Source organism: Callospermophilus lateralis, chromosome 10, assembly GCF_048772815.1.
Source record: "Callospermophilus lateralis isolate mCalLat2 chromosome 10, mCalLat2.hap1, whole genome shotgun sequence".
NCBI classification, from domain to species: Eukaryota; Metazoa; Chordata; class Mammalia; order Rodentia; family Sciuridae; genus Callospermophilus; species Callospermophilus lateralis.
Window position 1 is genome coordinate 75,799,587 of NC_135314.1, and position 18,876 is coordinate 75,818,462.

Below are 18,876 nucleotides of genomic sequence, written 5' to 3' on the forward strand. Positions count from 1 at the left end.
ATACTTGTGGTAAAAATTGATTTCTTTTTTTTTTGTAGCAAAATCTAATGAATTCATTTTCCTTGAGCTAAACAATCCCATTTCACAAAGAGAAGAATTGAAATTGAAAGATATTATGATGGAAATAAGTACTACCCATGGAGAATTAGAACTTTCTTATCCATTGTCTTGGGTTCAGGCATTTCCGCTGTTTCAGAACCTGTCTTCAAAAGAAAGTTCTTTTATTCATTATTATTGTGCTTCAACTTGTTCTTTCCCTGCCACTACTGAAGAAATGAAGATGAAATCAGTATCTCAGGTTAGCATACAATTAATATGATTGACAGTGGGTAAGTAAAGAGGTAAAAATTCTTTCACCAATATTAGGCTGATTTCAAAACACAATATTTTGTCAAAAGGGCACAGGAATCAATCTGAAAGTACTCTAATACTAAAGTTGGAAAGTTTGTTTCACAGAATCAATAATGACAGCGTGGGTTTATCACCAAAGAGTAATATAAATATGTTTAAATATATACTGATATAAATAGATAACAGTTGATGAATGAATAAAAATTAAATAATAAATGGTGTGTAAGGGTGCTTTTTTCTTAGAAAAGTATCTAGTTAATAAATGGAAAAGGAAAATGTAAAACCACCACTAAAACACTATATTTTTGATTGTTGCAGGCAAGGTCTATTGATGGATGCTAAATTTGATGGGTGAAAATTTAAGGAGAAATAGGATATGTGAATATAAAAGTCTCTTGCCTAGAATATTTAGTAATTACAAAAAGAAACCTAGTAAATTTGCAGTGCAGAAACCTGGCAGACCTCACCTTAACCAAGTGAGCAAAATTAACATCACCATCAATAAGATATTGATATAATGTACCCCCTGATATAATACACTAAGAAGAGTACATAACTTCTTCTGTGTTGCTCTTTTCAGCAATGCCTCACCCTAATCTAAATCATGAAAATAAACCATACAAACCCAATCATAAAATAACTGATCAGTACTCTTCTGAAGTATTAAGATCATGAAAGACAAGAAAAGACTAAGGAATCGTAGGATCCTAAATAGAAAAATGATATTAAGGGAAAAACTAGTGAAGTCAGAGTAAAATCTGGTAATCTAGTTAATAGTATTTTATCAGTGATAATTTCTTGATTTTTTAAAAAATATTTATTTTCCAGTTGTAGTAGGACACAATATCTTTATTTATTTATTTTTATGTGGTGCTGGGGATTGAACCCAGGGCCTCACCTGTGCTAGGTGATCGCTCTACTGCTAAGCCACAGCCCCAGCCCCAATTTCTTGCTTTTGATAATTATACTGTGGTTGTATGGGATATTAAGGTTAGGTGAATCTGGGCTGGGATTGTGGTTAGTGGCAGAGTGCTTGCTTCACATGTGTGAGGCACTGGTTTTAATCCTCAGCACCACATACAAACAAGCATAAACAAATATATAAAAGTATTATGTCCATCTACAACTGAAAAAAATATTTAAAAAAAAAAAGATTTTAGGTGAACCTTAGCTGCATCTGTATTTTATTTATTTATTTTTTTGGAAAGGTCTGTAAGTCTAAAATGAACTTGAAATAATAGGAAATTAAAAATGCTATTTTTATTTTTATAGGATGTTGATTATTTACATGTATCTTATATATCTGCAAAATACTTATAGAAAGAAAAATTTTTGTTAAGTAGCTATACATACACAGATGTGCACATGCCCACCAAACACATACATGGATATGGTCTGAGGCTCATCTTTTATTCAGAAGGCCTTTAGAAAGCCACATTAATTTAAGAAGATGCTTAAGACTTTGCCATCCTTCTAGATAATGTTAGAAAATTTTGCTTCTTATATTATGTAATCAAATTTGTGTTTTCCAATTATGGATATCAATTTATGATATATTATAAACTCAACCTCTTTTAAATCTTGGGGGGCGGGGGTTGTGGTTTAGTGGTATAGTTCTTGCCTAGCATGTGTGAGGCTCTGGGTTTGATCTTCAGCACCACATAAAAAGATAAAGGTATTGTGTTCATCTACAACTAAAAAAAAATTTAAAAAAATTTTTAAATCTTTTTCTGTTATTTATCATATGTTTGGATTATCTTGAGCTTCAGTCGTAAAATTCTTCTTTAATTTTAGAGCCCCATATCTTAAACACTTAAGTTTAAAATATATACTATCTTTTGATCACAAGTATTTTTTTTTTGGTTTGGTTATATCTTTAAAAGAAATTTTAGTATATAGTTCATTGATGTGGATTTAGTCATAGTTTCAGTTACAAATTTAGGTTTTACCTTTGTTCTTTTCGAAGTTATTGTGTTTTTATTTATGTATTGATAAGGAAACTTTGCCTTGTCATTTTCTTTCAGCCCTCAAATACAGATGCAGCTAAGCCTACATACACCTTTCTGCAGAAGCAAAGCAGTGGTTGCTACTCACTTTCTATTACATCAAATCCAGATGAAGAATGGCGGGAAGTCAGGCATACCGGACCTGTGCAGAAGTATGTACCATGACATATTCTCTGTTTGTAATAGGTGGGCATATTAGTAATTTTCATTTGCACTGCTGCTTTTAAGTAGATTGATTACCTTTTGAAGTATTTTGAGTTTTACTTTTATGCTGGTAATTAGCAATAAAAATGTTATTTTTGAAATTTATGAGAACCTTAAACCTATTAAGACTATAGTAGGGGCCATTTCATTTAGTTTAATGTCAGTAAGATAGAAATGACTGTCCAAATGTCTTATTTGGTAAGATTAAAGTGTTTATTGAAAATATTTGAGTAGCAATATATGGTTTTGAAGATTATGTGTATTCCATATCTGAATATATAGGAAAGGTGAAGTTGCTTACTAAAATGTATCTCAGTTTAGGTACTTTGGAATTTATTACAAAGTCTCTTTTAGAAGCTGCTTCTTTGTTCATATTTCAGTTTTTACACACCTCATGGTAGTAAATCAAAAGAGTGTGCATTTGAGATTATTTTCATATCTTCATGTGATTCATTTTCTCTGGTTATTTTTTGAAAACTATTGAGAGAGCACAGAATAGGAAAGTAGCCAAAAAGACAAATTATCAAATTAGCATTCAAATTTTTCAACTTTCTTATTGAATCTAGGTGTCATGGTACCAAGAGTACATTAATTAGCTTTTGAAGTTTTCTGATACATGTTATACCTTTATTAGTATTGTATTCAAGTATTCCCCTTATTATTCCAAGATTATATAGCCTGGGATTCAAAACTGGTCTTTAGGGAAGAGTCCCAGAAGGATGCCTCTTAGCTGCCATCTGTTCTCTGCCACTTTCTGGTTGTGATGTAATTATTTGTTTCCTTTATGTTCTTATAAGAAATTTGAAAGCTTCCAAGCTTCCTTCTTATTTCTTTATTGCATAACTGCTAGTCACCAGGAGGAGAGCACAATTTTTGAATGCTGGTTTTCTGAATGGAAAGGAATTGTTCTTGGGGATTAAAATTTAAGATTAGAAAGTAGATTATAGGAAAATTTGTTTTATTACATTAGTTGTTAAAAATTATAAACTATGCAGAAGAGAAACATCCTTGGTATTGAAACTGATAGATAAAACCTATTGATTAGACAATTGTTGAAACTGGTATTGAGATGTTAGTCTGTTGATCCTATTACCCAGTTTTGTTTCATGTAGGAAATCTCTTAGGTACTAGAATTTTTAATACCAATATATTTTAATGTTCTTTCTTTTTTTTTCTTTTTTTTTTTTTTTGAGATTGATTGTATATCCTCCACCACCTACTAAGGGAGGATTAGGAGTAACTAATGAAGACCTAGAATGTTTAGAAGAAGGAGAATTTCTTAATGATGTAATCATTGATTTTTACCTTAAGTAAGTAAAATAATAAATAATCTTATTTTTTAAATAGGTTTTACCATGGTACGTATTATAAATGTCTTTATCTAAGTTATTTTAACTCCAGTTAAAAATAACCTGCCAAGATTTCATATTTGGGAAATTTTTGGATTACTAACTCAGTTTTATTTCTTTATTTCCATAGATACTATATCCTTAAGAGGAGCTAATACCTTTTTTAATTTTAGTTTTATGCTGATTTGTGATATATACTTCTTTGAGCACTGTATTATATGTTAAATATTTACATAATTATGAAGCATTTTGGAGACTGAAAAGAAACAATTTTATTCAGTTGTTTATTGTATCTTTAAGCATCATGAAAGTTAACTGTCATTTATTAAAAAGTCCATATCACTTCCAGTTTTTCAACTTGTTGCCTAAGAAAAGGTGAAGGAATATATATGAAAGCTTTTAAAACTTTCATTAAAAAAAAAAAAAATAATCCCAGCAACCTGGGAGCCTGAGGCAGGAGGATCTTAAATTTAAGGCCAGCCTGGACAATTGAGAGAGCCCAAAAAAACGGTGGGATTGAAAAGCCAGCCTCTATCTCAGAGCAAAGCCTGTCCAAGGAAGGGACATGACCTTTGTCCTTGGAAAGACCCACAGAGCACTCCTAGGCACATTCTCACCCTAAGTGGTTTATCTACAAATAAAGGAGAGATCTGCTGCGCCAGGTGTCCCTGACTCAGTCAGGCTAGGTGGAGACCCATAGTAACCCCCTAGCAGCCACCAATCAGCATGAGACAGGGAAATACCTGGGATGCCAGATGACCCTCCCAGTAGTTTATGGTGGTTGATAACTTGGGAAACCTTGTAGTTCAGCAGGAACACCCCTCTTGGCTTAAATCAATCAGTTCAAATGAATCCCCCTTTTGTACTAACCAATCACCCCTACCCAACTTGTTCCCGCCAGTGAATGTGCTAATCATGTTTTAGAGTTGTTATTTGATTTTCCCACCGTGTGTGATGATTTGCTAAGAGATGCTATGATGTATATGGGGATTCCTGCCTCCTCCAAAGAATGTATAAAACTGCTGCAAACCCTGGGCGTCACCAGTTGTTGTGTGCGTGGAGGACCGAGCTAGCTCGCAATAAACACCTCTTTGCTGTTTAAAAAAAAAAATAAAACTTTCATACAAAGAAAATTTATTTCTAGCTTTCATTTTGTACTGTATCCCAAGTTGAGAGAATGCCGAATTATTTCACAAATCCCTTACAAACCAAAATTTTTGTCATCTTATTAAATGTTTTTACTCCAGCCATAAAAGCTCAAAATCTCCCATTATTATTAATATTTACAAACATAGATTTAATCTATTAGAAATTCACTTTGGGTCTTTTTTTATACCATCCATGACACTTTTTGAACATATGGGATAAAATTTAAAAAAAAATTTTTAGTTATATGTAGACACAATACTTTGTTTATTTATTTATTGTGTTGCTAAAGATCGAACCCAGTGCCTCACATGTGAGAGGCAAGCACTCTGCCACTGAGCCATAACCCTAGCCCTGGAATACAGGGTTTTTTTTTTTTTCCCCCTGTACCAGGGATTGAACTCAAGAGCACTCGACCACTGTCACATCCCAACCATATTTTGTAGTTTATTTAGAGACAAGGTCTTAGTTGCTTAGGGGCCCCACAATTGCTGAGGCTGGCTCTGAACTCGCAATTCTCCTGTCTCAGCCTCCCAAGCCTCTGGGATTACAGGTGTGTGCCACCACACCCAGCTTGGAATACAGTTTTAATGACTATTTTAATGTCCTTTTCAGCTGTATTAATTCTCTATTAGAGTCACTTAATTTTTCTCTTTATGATGAGTCATAGTTTTTGTTTGTTTTAGTTTTTTTGGCCTCTTTCCATGTCTGGTAATTTTTTTTTGAATGCTAGAAATTTTTGAATTCCTGTAAATATGGTTGAACTTTGTTCTGGGATGCAGTTAAATTAATTGAAAATAGCTTTCATGTGTCTTGTTTTTAAGATTTGATAAATGAGACCAACAAATTAATTCCCACCACTCATGAATACTCCATCCATTGTCTCATGAATTATGAGGTTTTCCTGACTGACTAGTAGGAATGGGCACCATTCTTGGTCTGCGTGAATTCTGAGTATCATTTCTTCTGATCATTTTGGGTAGTTATTTCCCATGCTTGGGTATTTTTCTCACACACATCAAGTGGTCACTCTAACTATTTGGAGTTTCCTGTCTACACAGTTTTTCCTTTGTAGTATTGTAGCTAACTCTGGCTACTCAACCTGCATAAATTGTTAGAAATTGCAGAATTTCCTAATTATGAAGAGTTTAGTCACTTAAGAGATTGAATTATAAAATTATATTGAAGAATTGTTTTAGGATAGAATTAGACTAAGAATTCAGATAGTAGTCACATTTTAGTTGTTAAAGTTTTCTAGATTTATTTAGAAGTGTCATAGTTTCAGTCTTATTTGTTCATATGATTATTTGACTAATAATTTTTTCTATCTTCTTTGAACTGTTGAGTTTTCTGGGGACAGGTACTTTTATATCCCCTTTTCATGTGTCTCTTTTAAATGTGGTGTTTGATCCGTGTTAAGAATTGGATAGATATTTGTTAATTAAATGAATGAATAAATTGGGCAATTTCAGTGTCAAATGGTCTTGATAACTAAAGAACAAATGGAAAGCTCAAATCATCAATGATTCTTAGAAATTCACTTTGAGTCTTTTTTATACTTTGAATTTAATTGGATATAATTTATTGTGATTTCTAGAACATAGAAGATAGTTGGAAAAAACAAGGTAAAATCTAAAAATAATTTTGTGGATGGCTATTTTACAGGTATCTTATATTGGAGAAGGCATCAGATGAACTTGTTGAACGAAGTCACATTTTTAGTAGCTTTTTCTATAAATGCTTGACAAGAAAGGAAAATAATTTAACAGAAGATAATCCTGATCTTTCGTAAGTCAATCCTCTGAGGAGGGGAGGGGAAGGGGTATGGGGATAGGAAAGATGGTAGAATGTGATAGACATTTTTACCCTGGGTACATGTATGACTGCAAATATGATGCGATGCTACATTGTGTACAGAGAAATGAAAAATTATGCTGCAGTTATGTACAATGAAGCAAATGAATTCTGCTGCCCTACACACCTAATTAAAATAAATAAATAAAATGAAACTGAGTAGATTTATACACACACACACACACACACACACACACACACACACTATTTTGATAATCTTGGTGAAGCGGTTTCTTTATTGTATTTCTTAGAGTGGGCAATATTACCTCTTGTCCAAGTCCTAGGTCTGTTTGCTTAAGAATCACTTTTTAGCCTTATATTATTCTGCTTCCTATGACAGGGGGGCTAACTCTGCAGGCTACATTTCTAATTGCATGTTTTATAGGGGTTCTAGAAATTAGAGGGCCAGGAATAAAGAAGTCAGGCTGTTTTCTCTCTATCCTATTTGCCTTGGGCTGTGATTTTGGGCTTTATTAGACTCTTACTGGACAGATCTGCTAGATCTCCAGTTTCTGGTGAGACTGCTGCTTCCCTTTGCCCTGAACCCTCTGGGCTTAGCAGTTTCTAAAAATGCTTATATTTTGTTGCCTCACTGCTCCCCCAACACTGCCCCCACTTTTTCTTTTTTGCTTTTTACTTTCTTTTACTTCTGTAGCCAGTTCCCTATATTACATAATTAAAAGATAATGATTATTTTTGTTTTCCTCATTATATCCTTGCTGACCTGCAACTATTTAATTAAACTGATGGAATATGATAGTAAATGCCATATTTGTTTGCAGTTTGGTTAAATTTCTGTACAAATTTTCATCCCCAACTAATGCTTGGTCCGATACGAGTGTGTATGAATGTGTGTACACACATAAGCACACACATCTCAAAGCAATCATTAATATTCACAAAAAGAATCCCTATAAATCAGGTGTGTGTGCATGTGTGTGTGTGTGTAAGATAAGACAATTGCAAATCAGCAAGAGAAACAAACTTTAATGGCCAATAATAAATCTACTACAAAAGGCTCAAACTACTAATCTTAAGAAACTGCAGAGTAAATGGTAAATATACTCATTATCATGGTATATGAGATCCTATGAGATTTGGCTTCTTTCCATCTCCTTAAACTCATTTCACAACCTATCCCTTCTCTCATTTACCATATTTCAGTTCACCCTACCTGTTTCAGTTTTAAAATATGTTCAGTTCTTTTCCATTTACTGCCTAAAATTTCTTCTCCTGGTGCTTTTTTGTTTCACAATATGATCTCTATAATCATGTTAGTTGCTCACTTATTTGTTTTCTGTTTCTCAACCTAAGGTCTCTGTGAGGTCAAGGACATTGTCTCTCTTATTTCCACCCTATCCCTGATCTCTTTTTTCAATTCTTAACTGTATAGAAAATACTCAGTTAAATATCTAAGTGTTTGAAATATACTAGGGACTCAAAATACAAGAAGATAACAATGCCTATTACTAAATACAAAGAGAACTCTTAGATATTTAATTGATTATTTTCTACATAGTTAAGAACTGAGAAAAAGATATCATGTTGTGGCCCTTATATTCTCTCCTATTTTCCTTGCCTTGCTTTATGTCTAATATATTCTTAAATAAGATTAGCATCAACAGGAAGCTTACCAACAGTAATATAAGGAAACAAATAAAATTAGGTGCTTGTTTTGAAGATTCTCAAATGAAAAACAAGTTAATAGTTCAAATGCTAGCTGAAAGTAATTTTTATAATTTTATGATGGAGTCATTCTTAAATAAGAAAATTCAGTAGACATATGATTACTGATTACTTCATGTATAGTAGTTAATCTCTCACATGGTAGCTAATTCCTATTGCATCTTTTTTTAGCTCATTCTGGATTCTATATACTCCAAATATTTATGCCAGCTGTTTTAGTTAGAATTATCTAACTATTTAGTTAGAATTATCTAACTACTGTTTATCTGAATATGTTGCAAAAATTTCTGTTTACTGTATTACTTGTTATATAAGAGTTTCTTTTTTTCCCTGCATAAAAAGAATTCCAATGCACAGAGTCAGAAGTCACATGTCACCTTCTTTATGCCCATGTTAAATGCTTTTATAATCCTAAAACCTTTTTGTGACATCCAAACTTGGTTTAAGTGTGGAAAAAAAAAAAAAAAGGAGGAGGGAAAAAAAAAAAAAAAAACTATTGTGTGTGCACACTAACCCTTTTGGAGGTAGCTATTTTATTAGAATTTCTTTCTACCCTTATACTGCTTATATTTTAGTTACTTGTCTAGTTTTTTCTTCTTTCATTATAAATTATTTTAGTGCAGTTATAGATTATTTTCATTATTTGTTCTTAGAAACCTAGTAAATATTTGTTGAAGAAATAAAAGAAAGATGGATGAGTGGTAGATACACTTAGCCTTGTCCTATTATTTCTGAAATAAAGGGAGAAAAGTTTCATGTTTTAATATCTAAGAAAAGAGGTCTCATTTTCTCCTCCATTAAGTTTTAACACCTCCTTCATCACAGATACAACATTTGAACAGGGGCTGAGGTTATAGCTTAGTGGTTGAGCTTGCATGAGGCTCTGGGTTCAATCCTTGCACTACATAAAATAAATAAAACAAAGATATTGTGTCCACCTACAACTAAAAAGAAATTAAAAAAAACAAAACATTTGGACAGTTTTTTTTTTAAGGGTAAATAATTTGCAACATACTCAGATGGCGCCAAGAAGAATAAATAGGCTTAGATATTCTTAAGTGCTAAGCCACTTTGGAACCTACAAAGCATTTAATAAATTTTTGTCTTTATTTGGCACATTTAACCATCGTTCATAGTGATCAAATTTAAGAACAACCAGGAGTTAATACAAGAGAATTTATTTCTAGTGTGTTAAATTATACATTTGGAAGAAAATGCTTAAATAAAGTTAGCATTTTCAGCATATAAAAATGGCACTTGAAGTCTTCATCTTAAATTTTATTTATTTTTTTTAACAAATCAAATTATCCATGTTTTATATTCCCAGAATGGCTCAAAGAAGACATAAGAGAGTAAGAACATGGACTCGTCACATAAATATTTTTAATAAAGATTACATCTTTGTACCTGTGAATGAGTCGTGAGTATTTCTGATTATTAAGAAACAAATTAGAGATTGTTCAGAAAAAAATATTTGTGGTATTTTTGAGACTAATAATCAGTAAAAAAAACATGAGTACATAAATCCCAGGTATTATTTTTAACTTTTTGTTCTGAATATAGCCAAAACAATGAATTTCTTACTCTGAATTTTGGTTTGATAATATGTATATTGTAAATATGGGGGAGAAAAATAAAAGGAAAATGGCTACAAGACTGTAATGATCGAGACTTTACATTTTTTGATTCAAGGAAAGATCTTCTAAATAAAAATCAAAAGATACAAGGTGAATCTCAAATTATTAAGACAACAAACTTGGGGCTGGGATTGTGGCTCAGTGGTAGAGCGCTTGCCTAGCACAAGCGGGACCCGGGTTCGATCCTCAGCATCACATAAAAATAAAGGCATTGTATTGCGTCCATCTACACCTTAAAAAAAAAAAAAGAGTTTGTTGTCTTTTTTACTGATTCAAAACAAGTAAATCTGAGTCTGTTCATTAAAGCAAATCCTCAAAAGAAAACATTGACTCTATGAAAGCAAACAAAGTTTGAATTTTTTAGATTTTTGCCCTAAGTAGTTTTAATTGTGGCTTTGATAACTTTGATTATTTAATTAGTTTTGGAATGTGTGTTCTACATTACATCAGATATTACAATGGATAGCTTCAAAATTAATGTGAAGTTTGTCATACCCACTTTCTCAGAATGTAATTTGAGAATATATTCTTCTATACTGCTTAGAGTTTTTCATGTTATTAAGATTGTAGTTCTTTTTCAACAGGTCTCACTGGTATCTTGCAGTCATTTGTTTTCCATGGTTAGAAGAAGCTGTGTATGAAGATTTTCCACAAACTGTACCCCAGCAATCCCAGACTCATCAATCTCAACCTGACAACAAAACAATAGGTGACAACATTAATGTAGATGGTATTTTTAATGATGACAATAGTAAAATGGTTACAGGGAGCAAGATGAAGTTAAAAGTAGTCTATTTATTATTAAATTACTAGAAGGAAGAGTTAAAAAATTTGAAAATTTTATGCCAGATATCCAGTCCTCTATATAGACAAAATATAATTCTTTTTTAAAAATATTTTTTTGTTGTAGATGGACACAATTTCTTTATTTTATTTATTTATTTTTATGTGGTGCTGAGGATCGAACCCAGGGCCTCACACATGGTAGGCGAGCACTCTACTGCTGAGCCACAATCCCAGCCCGTAGAAGAAATGTAATTCTTAAGTTATATTTGTCGATGCCAAGTTTTACTGTAGCATTTTTAAAGAAAAACTTTTCTAATATGACCAAGAATTCATGACAAATCTTCTGGCATAGCTTGAAATCTCTCATTTATTAATATAATTTAATACTTTTTAATAGACTAGTATTTCAGAGAGTAATACAGGATTTCTTATAATTCTTCCATGATTTTTCTTATTATAACCTATAATCTTCATTAAGTAAACAAATCTACTTTCTTTGAGAAAAAAGTCAAAATTATGTGATTTATAACTATAGCCTAAATTATAAGCATAACTGACAATAGCCATTCTACCATTAATTATATTCATATATTGTGGGGAGGAAGAAAACCTGATAAAACAACTGATTATTTTAAATTTTCTCTGATCCTTTTGAGCTTCAAAAGTATATTTATGCAAAACTCTTTGGTCCTAGAAGAACTGTTACTCAGCAATTAACTACCTATTACATTAAAACAGGAGACGTTTTGATTAATGAGCTGTCTTTGAAGACTGTCTTTTTATAGGAAATTGGCTTGACTAACTGGTATTTCAGGTTTGGCCCTGGGGTTTATGTATTGCCTAAAACCATCATCAATTATTTTCATTGACTGAATTTTATTTATAACATTAACCATGAAAAAAAAACAGATCCCAGATATTTTTCATTTACTTCTTTGCATATAAATTACAGTTTAAGCTTATCTAAATTATCTGTACCAGACATACAATGAAGACTCAAAATTGCCTCATTATCTCTTATTAGAAAATGACTTACATGCTACTTCAACACTCTCCTTGAGTGCCGAGGATTCTCAAGTAAGTGTACTGTACATAAGTGAAGGAAGGAAAACTCGTGAATATAATGTTGACTATAAAATAGGATATAACTAAATGGACAGGAATTGGTATTAGTGGCTCATAGTTAAATTGTGCTGCTTTAAGATTCTTTGACAATCTTGGGGAACGAGAACAAGAGAAGTTGTCATTCTTCTTCTATCTGTTTAGCTTGCTTTAGCTGTCCATCATAATTTTCATAATTAGAAAAATAAAGATACCGAGAGTGCCCCCATTAAAGAAATTTATTTAAATTTGACCTCTTGTTTCTCAGATATATAACCAAAACCAGACATCAACAAAAAACACAATTCCCCATTTCTTCTTCCTTAATGCAGATTTATACTCTGCTTCTTTTGTTTCAGAGGGAAAAAAAGTATCTCTGCTTTCATCATAAATTGGGTTACAGAATGTATGTAAAGGCAAATTTTCCTATTTATAATGAAAAGTTAATAGAATTCAAGTTCCAGATTGTTTTTTAGACCAAATTAAACCTCCAAAAGTATTATTCTTACCAGTATAGGAAAATAAATCACTGCATTTTTGGAAAATGAAATTAGTTACTTCAGATGATGAAAAGAACTCATATATGAAATTTTAATTTCCAAGTTGTTTGACACATTTTGAGGAGTAACTGAATATTAATGTATTCAAACTGGTTTTAATTGTAAAGTCATAAAAATTCATGTTATTTCAGAGTACCGAAATGAGTATGTCAGTACCAAAGAAAATGTGTAAAAGGTAAGTATGTGCTATAATAATAATGATAATAATAATACAGTTTTGTAAATGTATTTAGGTATAGTTCTTATAAAAGTATTTCCATCTTAATTCTTCCTTTGCTTTAACTAGGCCATGTATTCTCATACTAGACTCCTTGAAAGCTGCTTCTATACAAAACACCGTTCAGAATTTACGAGAGTAAGTAATAACAATGTTACCATTCAATTTGTTCCCTGAAAAGCCTCAGTAATTTTGAAACTACCTTAAAAATTACTGAAAACACTCTTATGAGGAGTTATATTTTAATATGCATTTAAACAAAGCCTGCAAATCTAATCAAATCAATAAAATCTTGTTTTATGTGTTAATATTTCTGAAGACTACCTGAAAGGTAACTCAGAATTTGTATTCATAATAGAACAAATTTTATAATTTTATAAAGAGCATTGCAAATATTATTGATTCTCAAAATATTACCTGGGGGTGAGGGTAACTCACAAATTAACATCAGTGTGTGTGTATATGTGTGTGTAATATTTTTGTGATTTACTGTAAGACCTGGAAAATTCAGGAATGTGAATGAAACTAGTTATTTGTTACTTTACTTTATAATATAAATACGTCTTTTTGTATTTGAGTTGGGAAGTTGAATTGTTCAATAAAAACTAGCTTTTAGTCTGAAAATCATGTTATTTTCTTTAAAGTGGCACTTGTGAAGGCTCACTAAATATGGTTTGCGTTGTTAAAGTTCAGCCTTTGGAAATTAGTTTGATACAACATATCTGGCAGCAGATGCTTTTCTTCATAAAAATATTCGTATGGATCAATTCCTACTAAAATCACTTTACTTACTGATCATTTCAGGTATTTAGAGGTAGAATGGGAAGTTAAACGAAAAACTCATCGTGAATTCAGCAAAACAAGCATGGTTGACCTATGCCCTAAAGTTCCTAAACAGGATAATAGCAGTGATTGTGGAGTGTATTTACTACAATATGTGGAAAGCTTCTTCAAGGTATGTGAAGATTTAAAGAAGATTTTTATTCACAGTTATTAGCATATAACCACAAATTTCTGGGTAAGCAAAGAACAAGAAAATGTTATAAGTAGTCAAAAAAAAAAAAAAAAGAAGAAGAAGGAAAAAAAAAATAGAACCACAAATGACCCATATACTAGAGATAGCAGACAAGAACTTTAAAATGATTTAATTACTATGTTAGAAAAAATAAGCCAAATATGAGCAAAATTAATGAAAAAATGAAATTTAAAAAATCACATGGACATTCTAGAGCTGAAAATGTGGAATAGTATATCTGAAATTAAGAATTTATTTAGTGGTTTTAGTAACAGACTAGATACTGCAGAAGTTAGGATTAGTGTATTTAAAGAAAGGACTATAGAAAGTATCCAGTGAAAGCTTGGGGAGAGAAAAGAATGTAAAGAAAACAGTGTAAGAGGCAAGGGTGAAAACAGTTAAAATTTGTAGTTTACATGTATTTGGAGTCTTGGAGAATTGGAGAGAATGAAAGAAAGAACAGTGCTGATATGATATTTAAAGAGAATTTCCCAAAGTGAAAGACCTGTTTATTCATAGCTGTGGAAATATAATGACAAATATGACTGTTATTTTCTAGTTCACAGAGATTCTATACAACTGTAACAATAGTAAAGATTTTTAGTGGCAAAGAATCATTCTTTGCTTTTTGAATGATCAGCTCATTGGTTCAGCCATTAGCAATATCATTTATGAAGATGGGTAAAGGAGCAAGGCATTTTTGACCAGGAGTCTGCTTAGAGAATGCTTAAAGGTGCTTTCAAAGCATAAGGGTTATAGTATGCAGTTAGAACTTTTTGATGTTTTTAATATTGGAGAGGAAGAATAACATATAGTAAAAGATATTACATGTTATGGAGAATAGTAATGTCTATCGGTTATTTACCCCTATTCAGTCAGCTTTTCCACCGCTGTGACAAAAAAACCTGACATGAACAATTTTTAGACAAGGAAAAGTTTATTTGAGGGCTCACAGTTTCAGAGGTCTCAGTCCTTAGATAGTCAACTCCATTCCTCAGTGCTCAAGGTGAGGCAGAATATCATGAAGAGAGTGGCACATATGATGATCAGGACGGAGGGAGAGAGAGAGAGAGAGAGAGACAGACAGACACCACTTGCTAGATACAAAATATGTACCTCAAAGGCATGCTGCTAAAGACCCAATCCTCCAGCCACACCCTGCCTGCCTTTAGTTAGCACTCAAGTGAATCCATCAGAGGATTCCCTGGTTGGGTTAAGGCTCTCCTAACCCAATCATTTCTCCTTTAAGCCTTGCATTGTTTCACATGTGAGCTTTAGGGGAACACCTAATATCTAAACCATAATACCCCCCTTTTTAATTCCACACTGGAACCTCAACTGGTAATAATTCTGGTTCTCTTAATACTCTTTATAAATAGATTTGACTTTGTTTAGAGTACTCCTGTGCCTTATTACTAATACATTCTGATACTATACTTTATATAGCTTCAGTCCATATAATACTTTATATAGCTATACTTTATATAGCTTCAGTCCATAGAATCTTTGTAACTATACCCTAACAAAAATAAAATTAATTCTAATAAAAGTACTAGACAATAAATCTCCACTAGCATTTGCTTCTAGCATTTGCCGGAAGAAATCAGTCCATCATTTCAGCCTTATATCCTGGAGCTATTAATTCTTTCTTTGAGATGGAAGTCCTAACATCTGGCTTCTAGTAATATCAAATTAGTAAAAATAATCTAAGGGTCGCCTTATTTAGCAATTTTTGAAAAATTCAAGCACAGAAGAATACCTTTGCAGTTGCAGTTTGTAATTTCTCACTTAAGTTTAACATAATGGAAAATGTAGTGGTTCTTAAGCAATTGAATCAGTTATTTCTTAGAATAAAAGAGGGCCTTTTTGTAGAATTCTCTATTTTTTATCTGAGATTATTTTTCACTAAGACTTTATCAATTTTTTTCTTTTTCTTTTTGGTGATACTGAAAATTGAACCCAAGTATTCTACCACTGAGCTGAACATCCCCAGCTCATTTACTTTTTACTTTGAAACAGGGTCTCACTGAGTTACTCAAGCTGGCTTTGAACTTGTGATACTCTTGTCTTAGTCTTTTGAGTTGCTGGGATTACAGGTGTACACCACCACTCCCAGTTCTATTTGTTTTCATAGTTTAAAAATATTAACATGCTGAGAAAAAATTGTGTTCAAATCATTCCTTTTTTCCCGCCATGGTAATGGGGATTGAACCTAGAGGTACTCTACCACTGAGCTACATCTGCAACTCTTTTTATTTATTTATTTTTAATTTTAAGACAGGGTCTCACTAAGTTGCTCAGGCTGGCCTCGAACTTGTGATCCTCATGCCTCAGCCTCCCACGTAGCTAGAATTACAGTTATGCATCTTTGTGCTGTGCAACCAGGTTGATTTCTGAGTTATGCTCAATCTGTTTAGCAGTTCTGCTTGTTATACTTCACTTAAACACTCATTGTAGCAGAATAGATTGTATTTAATTTCAGTGATCAAAAGTTAGGAATTTAATGAAAATGTTTTAAATTTGATTGTGGTGAAAGTTATACGACCCTGAATAAACAAAAACCAGTTGTAGGGTTGGGGTTGTGGCTTAGTGGTAGAGCACTTGCCTAGCATATGTGAGGCACTGGGTTCAATCCTCAGGACCACATAAAAATAAATAAAGGTACATGTTCCTCTGCAACTCAAAAATAAATAAATAAATTATATTTTCAGGTGAATTGTATAACATGTGAATTATACCTCAATAAAGTGTTATTTTAAAAAGTTAGCAATTTTTCATTTCCTATAAAAATGAAATTAAGACACATTTAAAATTATGCTGCTAAAGTGATTGCTTTCTTTCTTTTTCTCATTAGGATCCTATTGTTAACTTTGAACTTCCAATTCATTTGGAGAAATGGTTTCCTCGTCATGTAATAAAGACCAAACGGGAAGATATTCGAGAGCTCATTTTGAAACTTCATTTGCAGCAGCGCAAGGGCAGCAGTAGCTAGTTAATCTGTACAAACATGACACATATGTTCTCTAAGATTACTGGAAAGCCGCTTACCAGCATTTGTGTTAGCCAGCTCACAGAGAAGAAAATAACTTTCAGTAGTTTTATAAGTCATTGAACAAACATTATTATTTAAAATATAGAAGATATATTATTAGACTTGCTGGACTCTCATAGATGGAGTGGGAATGAGGGTGATATACATAAAACTTATTAGATAGAAATTAAAATTTCATAAGTATTTGATATTTTTCTGATAAATATGCTTGGATTATACAATAGCATATGTAATGTGGGAATGTTTTTGTAAATAATAAAACTATGTGATCTGTACTTCCACATGACTGGGTGTTGATGGGAGTCAGGTCCTCCCTGGTGCCAGCCCCAGTGCTTGTCAAATTTGTTGACAAGTCATATTGTATTGTATTTCTGTTCTTTGCAGCTCAAGCATGCAGTATGAATACTGTGTATTTTTTTTTTAAAGAATTTAGTATCAAGGCTTCAGAAAATGCCATTTACGGCATCCCTTCTGTATAATGTAAAAAAAAAAATTCATGTTAGGAAGATGATGAAAACTCCTCTTTCAAAGTGCAGCTTATTGTTGTCAACTGCTAAACACAATTGCTCTGCTCTATTTTTTTTTCCCATTACTTTTGATGTCTCATGTGGGGAATTTGAGGATTTAGTTCATTTGTTTGGGGTAAAATTGGGAACAAAAAATTAACTGAGTTTTAAAAAATCATATATGTATCCAAACTTAGTTTATTTGAGGTGTAGCTATATAAATATCCACTTACACATTATCACAGACTGTATATACACAATTTCTGTAAGTATAGAAGATAAAATCGGTGTCTTCATATCTTTAACAAAAATACCCTCAAAGTTCTATTTATTATTTAGAACCAAAAATATAATTTTATAGCTTAGTTTACCCAGTATTCATCTGCAAAGCCAGATTGCTCTCATTGCTTTTATATTTTTAAATTGTAGTTTTTAGAGCCCTGTGATCCGATATGGATCTTAAACCTATGGCGCTTAATAGTTTATTAAATATTCAGGTAACAGTTCTATTGAATTCATGTGATGATGGTGGTATTATATATGATTAAACACCTTAGAACCTTCTAATGTTATCAGGAATATTTTGAAAGAGACATGATCGTATTGTATTTTCTCAGATAAGAATACTTTTTTAAAGAATATTATTTTAATCTTGTTTTAAGCATCTCTTGGACTTACATTGTAACTGTAAATCAATTAAACAAAAACAATTTAAGATAAAGTTAAAAAATCCAAATATTTCAAAATCATGTGAATTGAAGTTGTCAGTTATTTTTCAGTGTCCTTAGCTTTTGTTATCTTGTCACCATCTTTATATTGTTAAAGATATATGTCTTTTGGAGATTGCATATAAAGATGGTTATAATTGCATATTCCATTCCCAATTTATGTGTGTGTTGTGGGGGAGAGACTTTTTTAGGTGACTATTAATTGTTTTGTACATCTAATTTTGGGGACGCAAGTATACAAGACATCTTGTGATTTCTTAACTTTTTGTTTGTATGTTTTTAAAATATACCACTGTCCTTTATTATGTTTTGGAAATTAAAATTAATTTTCCTAAATTCATGTGCAAATAATGCTTTGAGGATATCAGTATTTTATATTAAACATTTCCAATTAATTAAATTGAGTTGTAATTTTTTCTAAAGAAGCACAAGCCATTGTTATAAATAAATTTCTAAATGCATGATGTCCTGAGCATACCATGTAACTGCTGCTTACATTAATTTTTCTCCCAACATTAATAAGTATATACTTAATTTGAATGTCAGTTCAGGGAAATTTTTTAGTACAGGTTGAGCATCCCTAATCAGATAGGAAAAATGTTCCAAAAATTTAAAATCCAGTTGTTCCAGAATCTAAAGTTTTTCAAGTACCAATGTAATGCTACAAATGGAAAATTC

The 18,876-nt window shown here is 31.9% G+C and overlaps 1 protein-coding gene across 4 annotated transcripts in view; it reads left to right on the forward strand.

Annotated features, from left to right (window-relative positions):
• Positions 1 to 18,598, forward strand: part of Senp7 (SUMO specific peptidase 7) — a 138,903-nt gene extending 120,305 nt beyond the window's left edge. For all 4 annotated transcript variants that reach the window (XM_076868115.2, XM_076868117.2, XM_076868118.2 and 1 more), the window contains 11 exons: positions 39 to 298; positions 2,376 to 2,509; positions 3,755 to 3,871; positions 6,722 to 6,844; positions 9,924 to 10,016; positions 10,818 to 10,942; positions 12,044 to 12,096; positions 12,812 to 12,855; positions 12,967 to 13,035; positions 13,702 to 13,852; positions 16,767 to 18,598. In XM_076868115.2, coding sequence (XP_076724230.1) covers positions 39 to 298; positions 2,376 to 2,509; positions 3,755 to 3,871; positions 6,722 to 6,844; positions 9,924 to 10,016; positions 10,818 to 10,942; positions 12,044 to 12,096; positions 12,812 to 12,855; positions 12,967 to 13,035; positions 13,702 to 13,852; positions 16,767 to 16,904 — 1,307 coding nt within the window. In that variant the 3' untranslated portion in view covers positions 16,905 to 18,598. The remainder of the gene's footprint in view (positions 1 to 38; positions 299 to 2,375; positions 2,510 to 3,754; positions 3,872 to 6,721; positions 6,845 to 9,923; positions 10,017 to 10,817; positions 10,943 to 12,043; positions 12,097 to 12,811; positions 12,856 to 12,966; positions 13,036 to 13,701; positions 13,853 to 16,766) is intronic.
• Positions 18,599 to 18,876: the final 278 nt, after the last annotated feature.